Raw genomic sequence first — 22019 nt, forward strand, 5'->3', positions numbered from 1 at the left:
GAGTCCTGGTATTCGCTATTATCTTGATGGTGGTTCTTGCAAATCACAGAGTACTCATCAACATTTGCTTTATTTGACTGCACAGACTTTGGTATGTGTGTGACTATAGGAAAAATGCAGAGCAAACCCAAGGTATACGTGGTCAGCAATGCTCGTAGCTCCCTGGTAAACCAGCGCAGGACATGTTGCCTGTGGCTCAATGGGAGGCCCAAGGAGTTCTGCCAGGTTTCCAGCCTTGGGTGTCCATCCCATTGAGGGGGGCTTCAGTCTCTCCCTGCACTTCATTTTGTGCATGAAACATGAAATATGTGGGCTGCAAAGAGGCCACAAGGCTTTCCCACTGGCTCCCCAGGCTGCAGAGTCTGCAGATCAGGTCTCAGTCTGGATCAGGAGACCAAAACCGCAGCCCCACCACAGTGGCCAGAAACTGCCCGGGTTAACACAGGCTTTCTTATACCACAGAAGTATGAAGACAAATGTGAAAGCTCATTTCCAGGTTCACGTACAGCATAAAACACAGACACTACACCACTGGCTTTAGCCACGAAGGGGTTAGGCAGGCTTTTGTGTGCACAGAGAGCAGCTTTATTTGTTTGCTTGCTTTAAAAATGCCATAGGAACGTTTTAGCAATCCTCTCCTCTCAGTCAAGTCCAAGGACCTTCTCCTCCTGCCTTCACTTGGTCCCCTGCACTTCCACAGCTTCAGGCTATGGAAATCACATCAAGCATCTCACAAGGTGTTGGGCTGCAACCATGACTGCACTGGGGGCACTGAGGCAGCAACATGCAGGTATGGAAATGGTGATCTGAGCAGGCCCATTAAAGGTGGAGTGAAAACATACCTTTTACAGTATCCCTCCTGAAACAGGCGTTGTATTTATTGTATTGGGCACTGCTGGGCACAGCGGGTTGAAATCTGAAAGACCTACGTATAGAATCACAGAATCATTAAGGTTGGAAAAGACCTCTAGGGTCATCAGGTCCAACCGCCAACCCAACACCCCCAGGCCTCCTAAACCATGGCCCCAAGTGCCACGGCTGCACGGTGTTTGAACCCCCCCAGGGCTGGTGACTCCCCCACCTCTCTGGGCAGCCTGTGCCAGGGCCTGACCGCTCTGGCAGGGAAGACATTTTCCCTCACACCCAACCTAAACCTCCCCTGACGCAGCTTGAGGCCGTTCCCTCTCGTCCCATCACTGGTGACTTGGGAGCAGAGACCAGCCCCCCCCTCACTCCAGCCCCTCTCAGGCAGCTGCAGAGAGCGAGAAGGGCTCCCCTCAGCCCCCTCTTCTCCAGGCTAAACCCCCCCAGCCCCCTCAGCCGCCCCCCAGCACACTTGTGCTCCAGACCCTGCCCCAGCCCCGCTGCCCTTCTCTGGACACGCTCCAGCCCCTCACCGTCCGTGTAGTGAGGGGCCCAAAACGTGCTGGTTGGAGAGAGCAGCTGGGGTGTGAAGGCAGGCAGGCCACGCAAGCGTGGAAGATGAATGGCTGGTAGTAACAACCTCACGAAAAGGTTAGAACCTTGCATGTCATGGCAGACCCCCAGACTCCTAAGCGACCTGAGAGAGATCGAGAAAAGGGAAGACCATTCTGTGCTTCCTGATACCAAGGGGCAAAAGTTGATTTCTCACAGGCAGAGTAGTGCCGAAATGGAAACCGATGTCCTCGCACCCATCCCGCGATAAGGGTCACCGCCTTCTCCGTTCCCACAGCCCCACAGCACATCTCGCTGTATCTCCTGGTGAAATCCGTTGCATCCTGACTCTCCTGTTGGTGGCAAATGGCTGTCTCTCAGTCAGTGTGGCTGTCACCTCTGTCCATGCAGCTGGTGGAACGGCTCGGCTCTTCCGCAGAGCAAACGCATCCTGGTTTCTAATTCAAAAAACAAGCAGAATGGCCAAAAAGGAGGGGTGGGCATGTAAAGCTTTGCCTGAAGCTCTGCCTCCAGGAATTTGGTGAGCCAGCAAAGATCAGGAGAGTTGGTGGCAGAGATTTCTGTGGTAGAAAGAGCCCAGAGGAGGGATGGAGAGGGACCTTTTACCCTAGAACCTGTGTTCCACGCAGAGCTCGAGAAGAGTGTTTGAGGTTCTTTCCGCCCTCATGGGAGGCCATGATCGTGTTTTTGAACCCATGGATGTGGAATAATATCTCTAGCTGGATTTCATTATGTATCTAAATTGCAATTCAGTCTTTAATAATTTTTTGTGATTGTGACTGTTTTGCAAGTGATCGCTGTCCCGGGAGAAGAGAGAAGAGGGAACTCAGTTGGTTTTACTTTTAGCTTAAGGGGATGTTTTTCTGTCCCCTACAGTAGCAAAGAGGGGCACCCACCAGCACAAGCAATGGGCTTCAGCGGCTCGTCTGCTCTCTTTGGAGCGAGATCCTCCATGCTCACCTGTGAGCCAGAAGAGCTGGCTAGTGTTATGGGGAAGCTTTGGCAAGGGGAGGTGGAAGCGATGGGGGGAGGATGGCCATTTAAATGCTGTTTAATTTGCCGACCAGATGGGGATGTAACAAGCAAATCTCCAATTACATCTTTTAGTTCCTAAAGGGTCAAATAACATCATGGAGATAGGTCTCGTTTGAGGTGTCTCTGTCATCTAGCCTTGGACTGCCTTGATTGACACTGTTCAAACAAGGTCAACATTTAGCCCCAGACTCCAGCTTGAGCCTGCGCAAACATCCAGAGTCAGCCCACGGGAAGAGATACCCCTGTGAGCGTATGTGAATGTGAACTCCATGCCTCAGCTCTCACATAACGTGCTCGGAGCTGGTATTTGATCTAGAAATTGCTTTCTGCTCCCGTGCTTAAAGGTGGGCTCTGCCTGTGCTGAGTTTGTGTGCTGAAGGTGTGGTAGCCTGCTGGGAGCTCCTGCTTAAACGCACAGCAAACAGAGCTGTTAGAGGAAGGACAGATTTTTTAAGAAGGGAAGTTGGCGTGTCACAAAAAAAAAAAAAAAAAAAGAGGTTGCAAAGAAAGAGGGAACCATCAGTGTGTGAAGAACAATCATCCCAGGCATTTGTCTGCAGCTGAAATAAAAGTAAATATTGGATTGTCAGCTTGAAATGCATCTCTATTGCCTAGCTCCAGCCTGCAAATGGAAGCAATTAGAAAAATGTCCTGCCTTTTTCACAGTAGGCTGCCTCTTCCTCGCACAAGCCCCACAGATAGACAGACACATGCAAGTCCTTAAGTAGCAGATTGGTTTACCCTGTCAGTCAGATCTCATTAGAAAGTGCAATGCTTCATACCCGGTAATCTGCTAGGAAATAACAGATATTGGTGCTGTGCAATACCTTTTTAAGAGTCACTGCTCGTCACTTTTCTATGCGCTGAAGTTACATCTTTTGCAGAGGTCTCTCTCTTAATGAGACCGAGCCAGGGAGCGGAGCATTTCAACCTGCCGCTGTACGTGGTATCTGGGAGTCAGTAATGTTTCACTTGGAAGGTGTAGGAGCAGGCAGGGCATGGCTGGTAGGGTGTAGAAGATCAGTGCTAGGACACAAGGGGGGCAGGTGAGGACATGGCCAGTTCTGGGAAGGGCGCTTTCAAAGTCACAGCTGAGGACAGGAGAGAGGAGCAGGGAGTAGCAGTGGCCGGGGGCCAGTTCCTGCTAGAATATAGGAGGGAAGACGGAAAATGAGCAAAGGACAGAAATAGCGCAACTGAGAGGACTGACAGGGTCAGGCCATGACATAGTGTTAGTGTTAGGGCAGAGCGAGGTTTGTGGACAGTAGGGTCCAGGGCAGCTATAGCCCAGGAACCGTACAGCAGAGCCAGCCAATTTTACGGCTCCTTTAAGTCATGTATGGCAACCTCTCCACAACCAGGAGCCCCAAGATGTGTAGCACATACCCATGGAGGTAAAAGCCCTTCTCAGGGTGTCTCAGGGGCACCGCTCTGGCTCAGCAAGTCCCTGGGATGGTGATGTAGAGAAACATCACTGACCTGCTCTTCTCTGGGCAGGTGCTGTTGGCCACAGTCAGGGGTGGGACGCCAGGACGTGGACTTTTGGTGGACCATGGTGTGGCCTGATACAACCATTCCTGCACTGCATGGCAGCTCCCTAAGTGCTTGTCTTCCACTGCAGGGGGGAGCAGACCTCCGGGTACCTGCAGCCAGCAGCCCTGTTCCAACAAACACGCTCATCACATGCTCCAGGCTTGGCAGCGATGCTCAGCTGCTTCAGGACTGAACATGGCTCGGTGGCCTTGGGTTGGCTGTACCCTCCATGGTGCCAGCTTAGCATAGCCTTGGCTCAGGGTTAGTCCATCTCTGAGGAGCAGATTGGCATGCTAAAGTGGCTGAACTGCTTCTGCTACTTAAAAGCTGGCTTGAGTAGCTCTCTGACCCTACCTGCAGCAGACCCCGTTCCCAGATTTGCCAGGGACTGGCTGAGGACATGATTCACTTTCCTAAATATATTGCCATTAGAAAGAACCTTGGGCAGCGTAGGTATGTGAGCAGGGCTGGCAGGTGTGGTACAGGGGTTACAGGATGCCTAGACTCCGTCTGAAATGCTTGCACTAGACACCTATGTTTAGGCAAATTGAGATACATTCCTCCATTTCCCGCTACAGTTAACTACTCTCTAACCAGCAAGATCCTTAATTCATTCACTTTGGGTCTGTTTTGGAGGTTTTGGCCAACTCAAGGCTAGTAGTGGGTCCTACTGTTGCCAAGCCACATGTCCTTACCGGTGTCCCTAAAGAAGGATTTCCACCACCTGCATTGTGCAACCAGTGGGTTCGGTCCAGCTGATGAAGGTTGGTGCTTGAGGATGGGCAGGTCATTGCAGGTGACAGGTCATTCTTTGCCGATGGGATTTGTAAAACTCATAAGTGTGGCATGGTATCATCAGGATTTCTTTCCCTGTGTCACATGTTATATCTGAGTTGTATCCGTTGTATCTGAGGCCAAAAAAAGTTCAAAGATTGTCATTCTGCATTTCGAATGCTGAGAGCTGGGGCTGAGGGAAGGGTCTTTGCTAACTGGGAAGAACCTTCCTTTGTCACTGGTGCCGAAACACTGATGATTATGGCGGTAATTTCCCTAGTGCTGGGGAATAATCTCAGCTCCAGCTGGTTTCCTGTGGATTTCCGCACGGCCTTCCTCTAGAGCAAGGGACCACTGATGGGTACCCAAAGGAGCCACAGCCTGTCTCCTGGCTCTGGGATCTAATTAAACTCTTGCAGTATCTATGGAGCCAGTTGCTTCATAGAATCATTAAGGTTGGAAAAGACCTCTAGGATCATCAGGTCCAACCCCCAACACAACAGCCCCAGGCCTCCTAAGCCATGGCCCCAAGTGCCACGTCTGCACGGTGTTTGAACCCCCCCAGGGCTGGTGACTCCCCCACCTCTCTGGGCAGCCTGTGCCAAGGCCTGACCACGCTGGCAGGGAAGACATTTTCCCTCACACCCAACCTAAACCTCCCCTGACGCAGCTTGAGGCCGTTCCCTCTCGTCCCATCACTGGTGACTTGGGAGCAGAGACCAGCCCCCCCTCACTCCAGCCCCTCTCAGGCAGTTGCGAGAAGGGCTCCCCTCAGCCCCCTCTTCTCCAGGCTAAACCCCCCCAGCCCCCTCAGCCGCCCCCCAGCACACTTGTGCTCCAGACCCTGCCCCAGCCCCGCTGCCCTTCTCTGGACACGCTCCAGCCCCTCAAGGGCCTTCTTGTCCCCAGGGGCCCAACCCTGAACGCAGTTTAGTGCAGCCTCACCAGGGGCCGTTGCCATTCAGCAGTTTATGACCCATGGAGGAGCAGCTCCACATCATGTTCTTGTTTCCCCTCCACTTTCTTCCCTTCCCAAGCGCATGCAGTAGCATCCTATTTTTGGTATTCAGCCACCCTGGTGGTTTTCACCATGAGCTTTCCCAGAAAAGGTGTGGTCCATCCGAGCTGGATTTTGGATAGTGAGGTGTGATTGTCCTAGTTACCCTCTGACTTCCATTCTTGAATGAGATGAAAATGCTGCCCCAAAAGGGAAGCGGTGGGGTTTTTGCAGCTAAATCAGTAAAAAACTGAGTAAACTAAGAGACAATTCTTCGACTGCAGAAGGCGACTGGCTCCAGCGCACAAAAGCACACGGTCTGAATGGGGAATGCAGATCAGGCAATTCCTGTCTATCCGAGGTAGATCCTCTGGTGAGGCTGACATGAAAAACTCTGACTCAAATGCAGGAAACATGGAGTTAAGGAGGTGAATTATTGATGGAGCGCAAGTATTACCATATCTGACAGATGGAGGCTGTCTGAGAACATTTTGCAGAGTGGCATCTGCATCGTGCCTGATTGGCGTCCCTGAACTTTCACACATCAGATGTAGAATATCAACACACAAACTCTGATGTAGCAATTAAATCTGTCCCGTAATGAACCTGGGCTTCGTAGCCAAGAGAAATCCATATGCTCAGGTAAAGACCGAAAAAAACCTGGATTCTGGTATTTTTAAGAAGATATTAAAATAATTACATCCAGACCACTGTGTTTCAATATACACATATGATGTCAACATATACAGATATGTATGGCTCTCAGGAAAAGGTCCGCACCATGTAGCCGCTTACTGGGATTTTATTGAAGGCTGTAAAGCTTGCCTTTTATTTTATGGTTTGTATTCCAGATCTGAGATCAAATAATATAGAAAAAACACAAAATTCAATGACACCTCACATCGCCAAAGTGCATTAACATCTAAAGCTGAAGGCAGTCTCTCAAGTGCATACGGAAGTCGTAGCTGATATGTATTCCACGTTGTCATGTGTGCAAAAACAAAGAGTAGGAGAAAAGAGGTGCAAGTAATAGCAAGTTTTATGCTTTCATGAAAAACAGCTTGTATTATGAAGCAGCAATATGTAAAATGTGTCTTTTTTAATAAGATTCAGTGCCTTCGTATTCTAGGTTGTTTTCCTAAGCCCAACGCAACTTGGTAAATGATTGTAATTTTTTTGCCATCTGTTAACTGTTTGGTGTGCTGCGTGAAATCCATTCTTCCTTCACTTGTGGCATGGAAATGTGCAGATTCTGAGAATCACCAGGAAAATGTGCTTTTTGTCCCTGGAGGGCATTCAAAGGTGGATACGAGCGGGGAAGGGAGGTTACTCAGTGAGAATCAGCATGGGGATGGCTCTTACTGGGTTGTAGCCATCCCTTTGCACACACAAAGGACTTCACTCTGACCCCTTAATATCAACAGACCTTCATCTTCTCAATGGCAAAGCGGCCTTTTGAGAAAACAGAACCGTTCTGTACATTATGTCTCCATGTACAAATGGGAATTGAAAGAAGAGGTTAATAAATTAATACGAAAACCTAGAGGTTCAGTTCTCACAGCAGAGTTCTTGTTGATAGTCTGGAGGTTTTGTACAGTTAGAGGATGCGTTTCTGGAATGAGATAAAAATAGCAGTTCAGAGCAATTCCCCTGCTTTTGATGGCTGTGAAGTACTCCATCAGTTCAGAAGCAGTGCTGGGATTCTCTTCTCGCCCTAGAGGGACCAGCTTTGTTTCCAAGGAGCCGCTGTCACACTGCAGTGGAGTCCGTCTGGGGTTTGCAGCCTGTACGTAAGCGGTGGCGAGCAAAGGGATGCGTCCCTGAGATAGTCCATCAATAAGACAGCCAGACCTGGCTTTTCCATGCCAGGAGAATGGAGCTAGAAATCACACCTACGGCTGCGGGCCTTATCCTGCAGCGATGTTGCCTTGATAATGTTTTCATTTTAAACGCTAAGGGTTTTTGCTGCCTGGCAAAAAAACAGTGTAGTGCAGATCTGTTGGCTCAAAAAGTTGAGGTCATTGGAGCTAAAATTTCACCAGGAGCGGCCAGAAGAGGCCACAGTTGTACTGCACACAGCAGCGTCGGGACTCGCTCCGGCTTAGGTGTATGTTCTTTCAGGAGCAATATTTTTCAAAAGGAGGAATTGAAAGAGGCCGTCTTGCTTTGCCGACTGCAACAGTACCTTAGAGAGGCAATGGCTTCCCTCTGTAAATACGTCTTTTGCCCTAAGCACGTTACAGAGGGAAAAGCAATTTCAACCTAAAATATTGCTGCAAGAGCGAATGAGTAGCAGCTGGCCATAAATACCACTAACCTGCAAACCTGAAGGTTTCTAAGCATCAGGAGAAGTATTGAGAACTGGCATGTTGGGTGTGATGAAATGGTCATCTGGCCAGGGGCCAACACAGAAAGCATGGAGGAGAGTGTTGAAGCTCTTAACCATTAACTCCTTCATCCAGGAGACCCGTAGTTCTAAGTTGATGTCCCCTACTTTTGGCCATCTAAAAATTTGGCATTGAATCCGTCCTGGCTGCCTGGTTTCTTTGTAATAAACAATGTCCACGGGGCACTTAAACCCAATATAAGTATCTATTTTCTTGTAGGATGAATTGGCTTCACCCTGTTTCTTCTCCATTCATAGGTAGGAGACCATGACAGTCGATCCCCTTGAGGTCTTGGTGGTGGTAACTGATGATGATGATGAGCCTGTGGGTAGGGTTTGAGGCTGCTGCAATGTTTTGTTTTCCTCCTGGTTCGGAGAGGTCTGTGCGCAGTGTTGAGCAAGCGGGGCTCTGTAGGTCACTTCCCCAGCCTCAGAGGTTTCTAGGCTGGCACAAGGTAATGACGCTGGATGGTACTACCAGAAGAAATGATAGTGCCATGAGGCAAGTGAATCCACTAAAGGGCTCCTCCGTGAGAAACAGCAATGTGTTCAACAAAAAAATGGTAACCATATTACGTGTCAGCATGCCTACAAAAAATCTCAGTTCCCTAATTTCTGAAGCTACTGTAGCATTCAAACCAAATGAACAAAGGTTCAAAAAACCCATCAACTGGAGTTTTCAAGAATTTGGGGCTGTTTGCCTGACTCCAGCGAGCGGTTCAAACCTCCTCTGAAGCACCGAGGCCCGACCACAGCCTACTGCAGGCAGACATCGCCTCGATGGACCTTGTAATGTCCTACCGCAGTTCAGGCGTTGCGGCCTGTTCTGCTCCGTAGCCAGCAGATCCCAGCAGAGGTGTCCTTCACCCATCGGTAGCTACCAGACATTCTTGATTTTATTAAAAATAAGCAAACTTGCACCGCTGAGCATCTCCCCGATCACAGCGTCGGGTGTTTGTATCCCGTTCCAAGCCACTTGATCCTAAATAAGGCTGGGGTTTTTGCCACAGTAATTGTTGTTCCCGGAGGGTAGCTAAAATTGTATTATTTTTTGCTGACTGGAGCAATCCTTGCTGTACTTCCCATCGAACTGCTGACTCCCTCTTCTTTCGGGCTACATTCGTTTCCACGTTTCCTCTCATTTATGCATGAGGCAAGGGGAAAAATTGCTTAATATTCTTTATAAACTGGCATATGGTATAGATAATTTTTTCTTTTTACTATATGCAGTAAAAATGCAAATGCGTGTGGCTTATTTGCAAATGCTGGCATTAATAACTGATATTTAAACAGGCCGGATTAGCACTTTTACTGATATATTAAAAAGATTTTTCCCAATCATTTGCACACTCAAAATCAATTTTAATACAACATGTAAATTGAATTTAATTTTTTTATGTAAAATTGCATTTATCTGCTTGAACCATTAAATTTACTATTTAATATGTACTTTCCAGCTCACTTGGTTAGAATTTCATTGCTCTTCATCTGTATAAATTTAATTAGCCTTGATATCATCAGTATATTATAGAACTAATTAAAGATTTAGATAAGTGCTGAGGGTGCTTATTTAATACCCTATAAAGTTCCATTTGGAGAGTGAAAAATTCCATCCTTCACTATATCAGCCAGTATGGAGCTACAAGGAGTGTCTCAGACATTGTTTTTGAAAAATTATTTAATGGGGTTTAATGGATTTATCCTTCCTTTGAAAAGCCGTGTAATTACTGTGTATCGCTGCACGGTGCGAGGGTGGCTGGAGTTGTTCGGGGAATGGTTTTTAAACGGCATCATCGCGTGTTCCCCTCCGTGATGATGCCGCCTGATGCACAGAGCTCCCCGTGCATCATCACGTGTTCCCAGCAGGGCAACGTTATCCAAGTCACCAGTGACAAACTATGGGAGCAAGGGAGAAGGAAATAAGAAGGAAATGTTAGTAAGAAATTAGTAGATAAGGTAGCGCTTAGAAAAGGAGGCGAGAGAAAAGGAGAGATCTTCTGGAAGAGTAGTTATGTTCTGCACGTACCTTACCTTTTCCTTTGCTAATTAGCTCTGCATTTTACAGGTGATTTATCATCTGTGTTTTACAAAAAGATTTTAAGTAGAGAGAAACCCAAGTGCTTTAGTGACACAGAGCTGCACGTAGCACCCAAAGGTGTTGGCTGGGTTTTTTTTCCAAAACTAGCCATTAAAACAAAGCTGCTTCATCTGTGTAGAGGCCAATGCATCGGGGAGCTGATTTGTCAGTAGTGTTTTATCATAGAATCACAGACTGGTTTGGGTGGGAAGGGACCTTTAGAGGCCATCTAGTCCAACCCCCTGCAGTGAGCAGGGACATCTTCAACCAGACCAGGTCGCTCAGAGCCCCGTCCAGCCTGACCTTGGGTGTTTCCAGGGATGGGGCATCTCCCACCTCTCGGGGCAACCTGGGCCAGGGTCTCACCACCCTCAGTGTAAAAAATTTCTTCCTTATATCCAGTCTGAATCTCCCCTCATGTAGTTTAAAACCATCACCCCTTGTCCTGTCACAACAGGCCTTGCTAAAGAGGTCGCCCCATCTTTCCCATAGTCCCCCTTTAAGCACTGGAAGGCCATTTTGTATGCTGTCTGTGTGGTTTAAGTTTTAAAAAGGAAAGTAATTGGGTTTTATATTTTGGTTGTCTTTAATTGGAAGATTGGACTTAAATCTTTAAAATAAATACACCTACTTTTCTTGCCTGGCTGTAGACACTGTTGAGAGTTCTGTGCGCTGCAGTCCCAACAGCGGGTACGGTACCCATCAGGGTGCCAGGGCTTCCCATCTCCAATACTCTTTTCTACCTTGGACAAATGACTGTATTTTTATCTCAGTTCTTCTGGCTGTAATAAAAAAAAAAGTTAATGCTATCCTTACATCACAGCCCTGATTATTTATAAAGGGCTGTGATTTGCAGAGGTACCGCAGGAGCATGAAGCACTATTATATTATAAATTCACTTTTATTTCTTCCTCTCATGTTTTATTGTCTTTTGCAAACCATTTCACATCTTGGGTGTTTGCATATTTTAGGTTCTTAAGTGCTTTTTACTTTCTTGACACTCTCCTCTAGTAATAACGCAGCTGACAGCCATCTGTGCATCCTGCCCCAAATGGTGCCGCATGTTGCAGCGTGTGGCGATGGGGCATCTGCTTTTGGGCTTCTGAGAGGCTGTGAATGAGGTGGTTCCCGGTGCCCCTAGAGAAGCTGTAGATCACAGCAGCAGCAGACATTTTTTGTAGAATCACAGAATGGTTTGGACTGGAAGGGACCTTCAGAGGCCATCTTGTCCAAACCCCCTGCCGTGAGCAGGGACATCTTCAACCAGATCGGGTTGCTCAGAGCCCCGTCCAGCCTGGCCTGGGATGTTTCCAGGGATGGGGCATCGACCACCTCTCGGGGCAACCTGGGCCAGTGACTCTTCACCCTCATTGTAAGAATTTTTTTCCTTATATCCAGTCTAAATCTACCTTCCTTTAAAGCCATCACCTCTTGTCCTGTCACAGCCGACCTTGCCAAAGAGGTCGCCCCCACCCTTCCCACAGTCCCCCTTTAAGCACTGAAAGGCCGCAATAAGGTCTCCCCGCAGCCTTCTCTCCCCCAGGCTGAGCAACCCCAGCTCTCCCAGCCCGGCCTCGCAGCAGAGGGGCTCCAGCCCCCGGAGCATTTCTGTGCCCCCTCTGGCCCCGCTCCAGCAGCCCCGTGTCTGTCCCATGCTGAGGAGCCCCGAGCTGGAGGCGGCGCTGCAGGGGGGTTTCACAGGGCGGGGCAGGGGGGCAGGACCCCCTCCCTCGCCCTGCCTCATTCTGGGTTCCCACCACCATCCATGCAGATAAATAGGTGCTTCTTGGCCACAGTTCCTCTCAGCCCAGGCAGACGTGAGAGGTGTCTGTTTCGCATAGGAGGAGCTGAGGTTGACTAGCACAGCAATAACGTCTCTGGTGTGGACATCTAAAGCTGTGTGAATTCCCCCTCAAAGCACTTTGGCTTCTTCTGGAGGCAGAGAACAGGCATGACTGTTGTTGTCCCCAGAACTGGTCCAGGTTCATCAAAAATCAAGAAAGAAATCTTAAGAAATGATGATCAGGATATACATTCCCCTGTGGAATAGTGTCCTGAGGGCAGTGATATTCTCTGGTGTGCTTTAGGGCTGTAAGTGCTTAGAGGACTTGAAGGATGCCACTTAAGACAAGCGTTGGTTAGAGAGTGGATATATGATGTAGCAGATACCTTCCATCACTAGTTTCTGTTTCGTTATCATAAGCTTCCAAGGTGGAAGAATAACCAGCTTGCAGACTCTTCCTTTACAATGCAGATCACTGGCGCATGTATGCAAACATCTTTGCTTGCTATTGCAAGTTTTCAGAACTTGCTTTGAAAAACCCTGCATGCTAGAGCTCATCTCTCCTCCCCCATCTCCAGTGCCCTGTAACTATCAGCTCCGTCCTCATCTCTTTCCCTGTCCCACCTCAAATGTCTCATGTTCCATAGCCACAAAAGCCCCGTGGGCATCTCTTCTCAGTCAAGCCAGTCCTGAAAATCCATTTCTTCTGCATTACGTGAACTGAAGTTGCCTCATTTCTTGCTGTCTCTTCCCTTTTTGCACTCACTCACCACCTCCTCTGTATGTTTAAAGGTAATGGTTCCACCAAGATCTGCGTCTGTCAAAATTGAGTGACTTTATAACGGCAGCTTTGGCCTTTTTTCCTCTTCACTTGCATGCTCACCGTGGTTTTTGTCTAGATTTAGTCTGTAAGTGCTTCATACTTAACCTTTTCTTACTTTCTTATTAGCATACCTAAGATATTTTGGGGGCTATAAAAGTGATTCCCTAATCCCCCAGAAGAGAGGTAGATAAGGTACAGAGGTTTTTTGTTCCCTTTGGGTAAGTCAGCACCCAGATCTGAGTTCTTGCCTTGTGAACCTGTTTCCGTCCGCACTAGTACAGAGCGGGCGCCCAGCTACATAATGAAGGAATAATTAAAGTAAGATCCTTTATTCTGAAACATCACACTGTTCATCTCTGAAGGTCCTTCTCTTAAGACGAGATCAAGTCATTCTCAGGGAAATCGGAATTTAATTTTGAATTCACCTGGCCATCTTTTGAAAAACTTTTTTGTGTGCGGGCCTTGGGTTATAGGTTAACATTAGCATTTAAATGGAGAACGGTATTAATAGCCCTCAGAGGAGCTTGTCTCATCCTGATTGCCTTCCCAGAGATTTTTTTTCCAAATGAGAAAGCGTCTTTATTTTTTTTCCTCTTTCTCCAAGAATAGAGTTCAAGAGACCATCTTTTTTGATATGTATATACTCAAAATGCATCCTTGCAAAATGGGCTCATTGTTGGCAGCTTGATGTTTTGCTTTAAAACTGCTATCTTAAAAAAAAAACCAAACGACCAACTGTTTTGCATGTTAATTGGCTTCTTCAGTTTTGATTTGCCATGGGGATAGGTTTTTTTTCACGTGGGAACCATTTCTACCAGTGATATTAATCCTTCCCTATCTGCTTTTAGTACAAAGATGTTCTTCAGATGATGGTAGATCTTCCCGGGCCACTTCCAACCTGGTAAGGTGAGCAGAAAGAGTACAGTTGTATTTGGGCTTTGGATTAGGCACTATTTGCTATAAGGTATGTGTTTGTCCTAAAAAAAATGCCCAAAGAATTCAAGGGTTAGTTCAGAAACTTTGACCCCAATCCCATTGCCAATAGTCAGAGGAACAGGTCGCAGACATCTAGGTGGGTTGACTTGCAGGGATGTGAGATAATCACATGAAGGAGCATTGTGAGGATGGCTTCTACTGTTTAAAAAAGAACAAATCTTTGTCATACAAGCCATCAAAACTAGTTCATCATCCTGTCTGAGCAGGACTTTGGGCACCTTGGATAGTCCTTCGCTCCTCGCTCCGCCAGAATATGGCCATCAACACTGAAGCTGAACGTGGAGAGTTTGGCCAGGTATTTACCATCCTAAAGAGTTAAAGGCTTGAGGAAAGGTTAATGTTTCCTTCCCCTTGAAAAACCGCAGTCATTGGTATTTCCGTACCAAATCGGGAGAGATGCTGAGTAAGAACCTGTGCCACATTTATGGGTAAAAAATCTGTCGTATCAGGTCAACTCGACAAGCCCCATCTATGCTCTTCAGCGTAATACAAATAAATAAAAACCGCGTGAGTAAGCGTACAAACAACAAGATTTTCCCCGATGAGGTGAGTCACCCGTGTCACTTTGTTCCCATCAGCCGCCTTCCTGACTTCATACTCAGGTGAGTAAAGATTCGTGAGTTCAGCTTCGGTCTGGTCTCTTCTTGCCCCGACTATCTCACGCTGAGCGCTGGGAGGGTCCCTCTGCCCACGCCGATGGTGTGTGTGGGGCGAATCGGCTCGCAGGTGCTTAGCTGTGCTCACATGGAAGCCGACTGAAGGCTTGGGAAGGTAAAGTTCCTTTTTAGTTAGGTATGCTAATCCACTATTATTATTTATTAACCTATTTGTCAGATGATAGAATCAGCTTTTGATAAATATTAATTGTTCTCTCTGGTCTTAAATTTGAACCTTATAAAAAAACAAAGCCGTTTGCCAGCATTTCACTGAATAGAGATTTCCCTCACCTGTCGTCCATTTATTTTCCCCATCCCTTGCTAACTTGCTCTTCTCAACCTCCTCTCGATAATCAAAAGAGCATTTATAATGGCAGGGACAAATACACTTCTGAAAGTAAAATGAAGAGCCTAAATAAAAAATCACAGAACAAGAGGCTCATCCCACTCACTCTTTCATATTTCATTATTTGATAACATCAGAAGATGAGTCCATCAGAGCTGCTTGGGAAAGGCAAACAGGAGTGTGTCTGATCAATATTTATTAATACTTTCAAAGACAAGGGAGGCAAAGTTGAGCAGACTTCGTAATGGAGTGAATAATTACTCATGCAAATAGGGTTTGGCCGAAGGCAATGCCATGCCAAGGCGGCAGTTTTTTAATTGCACCCAATTAAAAATGCATACCTTTCGCGCACTCGTACTGTCTCGCTTGCTCTCTTTTTTAGTTTGTAGGAAATTTTTAATTAAAAAATAATCTGATCCTGAAGAGTGACAGATGAATCCTGTGTTTATTAGGTGCAGAATTCTTCAGTAATCCAAGGTTTGGGACAGGCTAAAAAGGAAGGCAGCTCTAAGGACGTGGGGTAAAGATGGGCTTGCGTTGCTGAGCTTGTCCGGTGATGGGTCTGGGCTGCAGGCAGAGCACCTTCAGTTCTTGCTCCTTCTTAAGGTGCTCTGTCATACTGGGAAGGCCTTGAGTCCTATGCTTCGGAGCAAAGACTTGTCATGTCTCAGCGAGATCACCCCATCCAAGATATCCACTCTGTTAGTTTGTTGAAAACCCAGCCAGAGCTGGCAAAGGTAAAAATCTGATTTCACATCTGCTCAGCATAAGTTCCCTGAAGGTGATCAATGTTTCCTGAATCTTAGTGTTTACCTTGGCAACCTTACTGGGTTTTTCTACACATTGTGTGTATAACTGTACTTGAGATATTGCCAATACTCTCAAAGTTAACCTTATATTAGATTTCTGACTGTGTATTGAAGCATCTTGATAAATACCCAAATCTTCTAAAACATTACGGCTAACATTAAGTGCTTCTGGGCACTCGGTGAACGAGCCATACGTCAAGGTGCCAGGCCAATGCTGCAGAGCTGATGGGTAGGTAGCTGCCATTCAAATTTGGGATCTTAGTTTCTGCAAGGCCCCGGATACAACTATTTAATTATGCCATGTTCAAGCGTAAACCTTGCAGGACTAATTATAGCTAAAGGGAGATGAAGTTAAAACTCAGGAGACCCATCCTTAGACCACTGACCCAGAGGGCTTTATCAGTCCCAGCCTGTATCTAGATGTCCCTCAACTGCTTTCACTCAAAAACGAGCTGTGTTCTTCTGGCTGGGAGAGCATTTAGTAGTGCCAGCGTTATCAAAGAGGACGAGCCTGAGCCTCTGCTGTGCCTCTGTCATCTGCCACTGCTTTGTCACTCCTGGAACTGCATGAGATCTGCTATTCTGGGGGTGTGGGGTGTCTACCTGCAAGAGGAGCCAAGATTTAAAGACTATCCATCAGCATGGCAGGAGGTGGATTGGACACACAGGCCTTACCACGATGTGCTCCTGAGCCAAGTCTTGGTTTTCCATACCAAGGGGTTCTCGGGGAGTTCTCCGTGTGTGTCGCAGGAGAGTGCTGGGGCTTTGACCTTGTGCTATCATCGTTAGCACTTAAACTGCTAAATCTGTTCCCATGATTGGAGATGAGGTTGGGTTCAGTCGTCCCCTCCCTGAATCCAGTTCTGAGACATATCCTCCCAAGGTTTTGTGGCTTCTGCTATTGATGTTCTATCAAAAGCTAAGCTTTGATGCTGTGGCTCTGCAGGGGACCAGATCAGCCTTGCAAAATGCTTCTTGTCTGACCCACATAGGTATTTTCAATTCCTGTGTCAAACACTGGCCTCATTTCAGCATCATAGTCTGAGTGACCAAGAGATGCAGACGTTGAGGGGGGTATAGCAGTAATCGTGTTGTGTCATGTGGTGGCACAGTAGCTTCTGGGGGACCACGAATGGTGCCATTGGGTTCATAGAATTATAGAATGTGCTGAGTTGGAAGGGACCTACAAGGATCATCAAAGTCAACTCCTGTCCCTGCACAGGACACCCCAAATTCACACCAGGGCTCTGAGGGCCTTGGCCAAGTGCTTCTGGAATATCGCCAGGCTGGTTCCGTGATGCCTCCCTGGGGAGCCTGTGCCAGGGCTCCACCACCCTCTGGGGGAAGAACTGTCTCCTAATGCCCAGCCTAACCCTCCCCTGGCACATCTCCCTGCCATTCCCTCGGGGCCTGGCGTTGGTCACCAGAGGGAAGAGACCAGCCCTGCCCCTCCTCCTGCCCTTGGGAGGGAGCTGCAGAGCGCCATGAGGCTGCCCTCGGCCTCCTCTGCTCCAGCTGAACAAACCAAGGGACTTCAGCCGCTCCTCGTACCGTTTCCCCTCTAAACCCCTCACCAGCTCTGTGGCCTCCTCTGGACACTCTCCAGTAGCTTTATACCCTTAATGTCCTGCGGCGCCCAGCGCTGCCCACAGCACTTGGGGTGAGGCCGCCCCAGCTTGTCATTCATCCCCAGAAGCTATTTTTTCATTTGTGTCTTTTGCCTTCTACATGTATCCTTCCCCGCTCACGCACACTCCCTTCTTTTGACCACACAGCCCAAATCCCGTCAGTCCTTGTTCTCTGAACTGATGATTTTGGAGTCCTCTTCCTGTAGCCGCGAGCCCTTCCTCCCACCTGATTTCAGCTGGCCCCTGAGACCAGTTATGTTGGTGCAGACTTTCAACCACAGGAGCAAATTCTCTGGTCACAGGAGCAAGCAATGTCTTGAAGGAGATGAAACCTCAGAGCTGTGAAGCCCAGTAGCCTGGCCACCCCAGCTCCAAATGTGTGGTTTTGCTACAGCCGGTTACAGTCGTTGCTGCAGTGATTTGCAGTCTGGCGGCATGCTGGGTGCTATGCGAAGGCACAGCTAAGCCAGACCTGAGAGCCTGCAAAGTAAAGAACAAGAGAAATTTAATATGCAGCTTTGCCATGTTTGCCCTGATTGCTATTTTAATGCATTCAGAGAGGAGAGAAAGGGAAGGAGGTGATAACTTTTCCTGGAGACCCTGCTCTTGGGTTTTAAATTATTTATTCCAAAAAGACCTAAGGATTAGACTGCAGCCTGCCCTCGTCCTCCTGCAGAAGCGTGGAGGAGTCATGCAGGGACCTCCTTCTCAGCTGCTCTGGCCTATTTCTGCCTTGCGTTGCTCTTCTGCCAAAGAAGTGCTGGGTATTTGGCTGAAACAAGTCCTCGCTGCCATGTGATGCGTGCAGACAGGGATCTTTCTTTTAGCTTCTCCTTCCCTGAGCTTTTCAGATCCTTGTTTCTTTAAAAGGGTATGTAACATCTGTATGAAGCGATAAAGTTAAACAATTGCTCTAGAAAAAGGGGTACTTTCCATCCATGCACCACTTTTGCTCTTGATACCCCAGACAGGCCTAAACCCAGAGCCAAGGTTCGTCGCGTGATGGAGCTTGCTGCCATGGAGTCCTACGGGAGAACCTTCCCCTTATCCCTGACCTGGAAGGATCTGCCCAGGCTTGGGAGCCCCTCTGCCTAAAGAAGCTTTGTAAAGCCTTATATTTTTACAGCTCCCTCTAGATAGGGTGCTTTGTCTTGGTGATATCAGGACCACAGTCCCCTGACACCAGATCTTACCCCTTGGTACAGATGGGGACACTGAGGCACAGAGCGTGGCTTGGTGATTCGGAAAGGCCATGCCAGGAATTCACAAAAGTGCTGTATAAAGGGCACAGTAGTCCTGATTCCCTTCCTGCTGCACAGCCTCTAGGCAGTGCTTTCCTAGAGTCACACACTCTTCTCATGGTTTCAGACCTTAATCAGTTTGTGCTATAAAAGAAGAGGGGGAAGGAAATGTCTCAGAGGACCCCAGCACCTATCACTACTTTTACCTCTTCTGCCCGGGCTGTGAAGTCAGCGCAGGTACTCCAGTCCCACATCCAGTCCCGGCCCATTTTTTCTGCAGTGGTTGGATTGGCAGTTGTCAGAATTACGGAATCACAGAATCCCGGACTGGTGGGGGCTGGCAGGGACCTCTGGAGCTCACCCCGTCCCACCCCCTGCTGGAGCAGGCACCCCCAGAGCAGGGGCACAGGGCCGCGTCCAGGCGGGGGGTGAATGTCTCCAGGGAAGGGACCCCACAGCCTCTCTGGGCAGCCTGTGCCCCTGCTCTGGCACCCGCACAGCAAAGGGGTTTGGCCTCATGTTCAGGTGGAACTTCCCGTGTTCCAGCTTGTGCCCGGTGCCCCTTGGCCTGGCGTTGGGCACCGCTGAAAAGAGCCCGGCCCCATCCTCCTGACACCCGCCCTTCAGGTATTTATAAGCACTGATGAGATCCCCCCTCAGCCTTCTCTTCTCCAGGCTGAACAAGCCCAGGTCTCTCAGCCTTTCCTCCCAAGGGAGATGCTCCAGCCCCTGATCCCCTTGGCAGCTCTGCGCTGGCCTTGCTCCAGCAGTTCCCTGCCCTTCTTGAACTGGGGGGCCCAGAACTGGCCGCAGCCCCCCAGATGTGGCCTCACTGGGGCAGAGCAGAGGGGGAGGAGAACCTCCCTCGCCCTGCTGGCCACACATTGCCCCACCGCTTCCTTGGGCTGTGACACACTTTCCCTTCCAGTAAGTACTTGCTTAAATTCCCTTCCTTGGAAATCCATTCTTTCACTAATGCCACTTTGCATTAATTTAAACCAGCCTGCACTGCAGCCTCTATATTATGCCATCTCTTCAGATGATCTTTTCCATATTAAAAGAGGCACCTCTGCTCCTGGCTCAAATTTTATTTTGCATTATTTAATATTTTTTCTCTCAAACTCTGTGTGTCAGTAGCATTGGAGGTCTCTGGAGTTTTAGGCTTGGAGCTCTTCCCATGCTCCGTAGTAGCATCTCTCTGCAACAGGAGTTCATTAGAGACAAAAAACCCCACTTCCCCTATCGCTGCGATTCCCTTCGTTTCCAGAAGACTCCTGTTCTTGCAGGCTGAGTGACTAGAACTGCATCTGTACAGCACTATGCGTATTTATCTTCATGCGTCCGTATATGTATAGAGGTGTCTACATGCTGGATACCAAACAGTGACATCTGAGCTGACAGTAAATGCCAGGAAAGAGGAGCCCTCCATTCCCCATAGTTTGTGTTTTAGCTGAGGATGGAAGAGCGTGGGCAGTGGATTTGTGGGATTTGCTCCCCCATGCACGTGCCTGCCCACTTGGCATCTCCTGATGTTCAACAGAAATATGTTTGTGCTCTCTTTGTACAGCACCAGACGCAGCCTTTGCTGCTCATGGCACCGTTGAATAAAAGTAACATTTCATGGTATTCTACAGAAATAAAGGTCTGGAGCATCAAGTATCACTATTCACCAGAGCGGGTTTTTTTCTGTTTGCTTGCTTTTCAGGCAGTATTACGAGATGCTCTACAACACAGCAGACGAGCTTTTAAATCTCGTGGTGGATCAAGGGGTGAAGTACACAGAGCTGGAATACATCTACGCCCTGAACTTACTGCACCGGAGCCAGACGGGTGTGGGAGACCAAACCACCCAGAACATGAGGCTGCAGCGGCTGAAGGAGATCATTTGCGAACAGGCTGCTATCAAACAGGCCACCAAGGACAAGAAAATCACCACCGTGTAATCTGCTCTGTCGCTCCTATGAACTGAGCAGCAGGGGCTGTCAGGTTGCAGGGCCAAGCCTCTGTGTTTCTGTTATAATCAAAAGCGCGTATCTTCTGGGTGGTGTTGTACTAGTGAGGAGGGAAATGCCATTTAAGATTTGATTTTGGGGTTGTTGGGGGGTTTTGATGTGTAATCACGTAATGCTTCCTTAACATGCTCTCCCAAGAGCGATTGCACTGCAGGAACAGGCACCCTGGTAGAGATTTGGGTGGGATATTTGGCTTTGCACTGTTGCTGCTGCTTTGCCTTGAGATGTAAGGCAAGCTGCTACCTGGTGGGGTGGGAAAAGGGAAGATTTCACGCTGGGTTAAGTCAGACTCCTCGGTGGAAGTTCAGACCACGCTTAAGTGAATAGCACCATGACGATCAAGCACAGACCTGTTGGTCACATGTGAGATCTTGATGGTTTTGAAGCCATTCCGACAGCGGTGCTGCATGGAGCCTGTTTTAGCTCTGCCAGTAGTTGATGACAGTAGTAGATGCATTAAGTTTTCTGCTGTTTCCACTGCAAAGAGATTTAGGTGCTTATTCTTTCGGATAGCGATAAGCCAATTCTTGTAGTGGGAGGTAACATGGGACCATTTGTTTCCACTTGTACTTTTTCATTATCGCAGAGCCATATGGCATCGGTTTCTACAGCGCATACTGCACTGGGTGATGGTGGATGTAGGAGAAAATTGCCAATATAAGGTAATAGCAAACCGTAATTCTCTTTTTCTGAATATATCTTCTTGAGTCCCCCCAGCTCAAAAGATATTTTCTAATTGTCATTTGATGTACTGGAAGGATGCACAGGCTTATGTAGCTCAGCACTAACGATCAGCGAGGGCAGGAGGAGGGCAGATCTCAGCTCTGCAGTCTGAGGCGTGCTCAGGTCACCATTTATTTCTGCCCTGCCTTGACCATATAAAGCCAACCAGTAAAAGGTTCTTTATTCATGGAGGCTGAGGCGTTTATACCATCCCTCCAAACCGAGAATACACTGCACTTGGATTTGTCAAGTAAATTGTCAGCCCAGCTGGGTTCCACGTCCTGAGATAGGTTCTTTCTGAGCTGTGTAACTGCTTGTGTGTCGGTCTTGAAACCACAGAATTAAAGAATGTTTAAAGAAACCTCAAAGGCTCTGGTGCTTTGACTGTTTTTTTTTTTTTAGGAACTGTCATTTCTGTGGTATTTCAAAGATTCCTTTCCAGGTCTGAATTCATAAGGTGTCCTCCGAGGTTACACCAGTAAAGAAGCGGTCTTCTGAATCATTCAGTCTAATCTCCAGCTACCGCAGGCCAACTGGGCAAGAAGCTTCTCAACCTCCACGTTAAAAGCAGAACCAGTAGTGCTGCTGGTTAGGAATCTTCTGATTTCTGTTCTTATTTTATTCACAAACCCAGTTTTTCTTATGCCAATATTGGCCGTTAACTGCAAGAGTTCCTTCCTTTCCTTGATTTATTTCCGTGAGTGAGGGTGAAGAACACCATCGCAGTACCACATACAATGATGTGGGGGTCTTTCTGGGGTAA

The 22019-nt window shown here is 48.0% G+C and overlaps 1 protein-coding gene across 1 annotated transcript in view; it reads left to right on the forward strand.

Moving 5' to 3' along the window:
- Positions 1-21624, forward strand: part of EXOC4 (exocyst complex component 4) — a 426451-nt gene extending 404827 nt beyond the window's left edge. Inside the window, exon 18 of the mRNA XM_075081692.1 lies at positions 20227-21624. Coding sequence (XP_074937793.1) covers positions 20227-20464 — 238 coding nt within the window. The 3' untranslated portion in view covers positions 20465-21624. The remainder of the gene's footprint in view (positions 1-20226) is intronic.
- The last annotated feature ends 395 nt before the right edge of the window (positions 21625-22019 follow it).

The sequence above is a fragment of the Phalacrocorax aristotelis genome, chromosome 1 (assembly GCF_949628215.1).
Source record: "Phalacrocorax aristotelis chromosome 1, bGulAri2.1, whole genome shotgun sequence".
Lineage (NCBI taxonomy): Eukaryota > Metazoa > Chordata > Aves > Suliformes > Phalacrocoracidae > Phalacrocorax > Phalacrocorax aristotelis.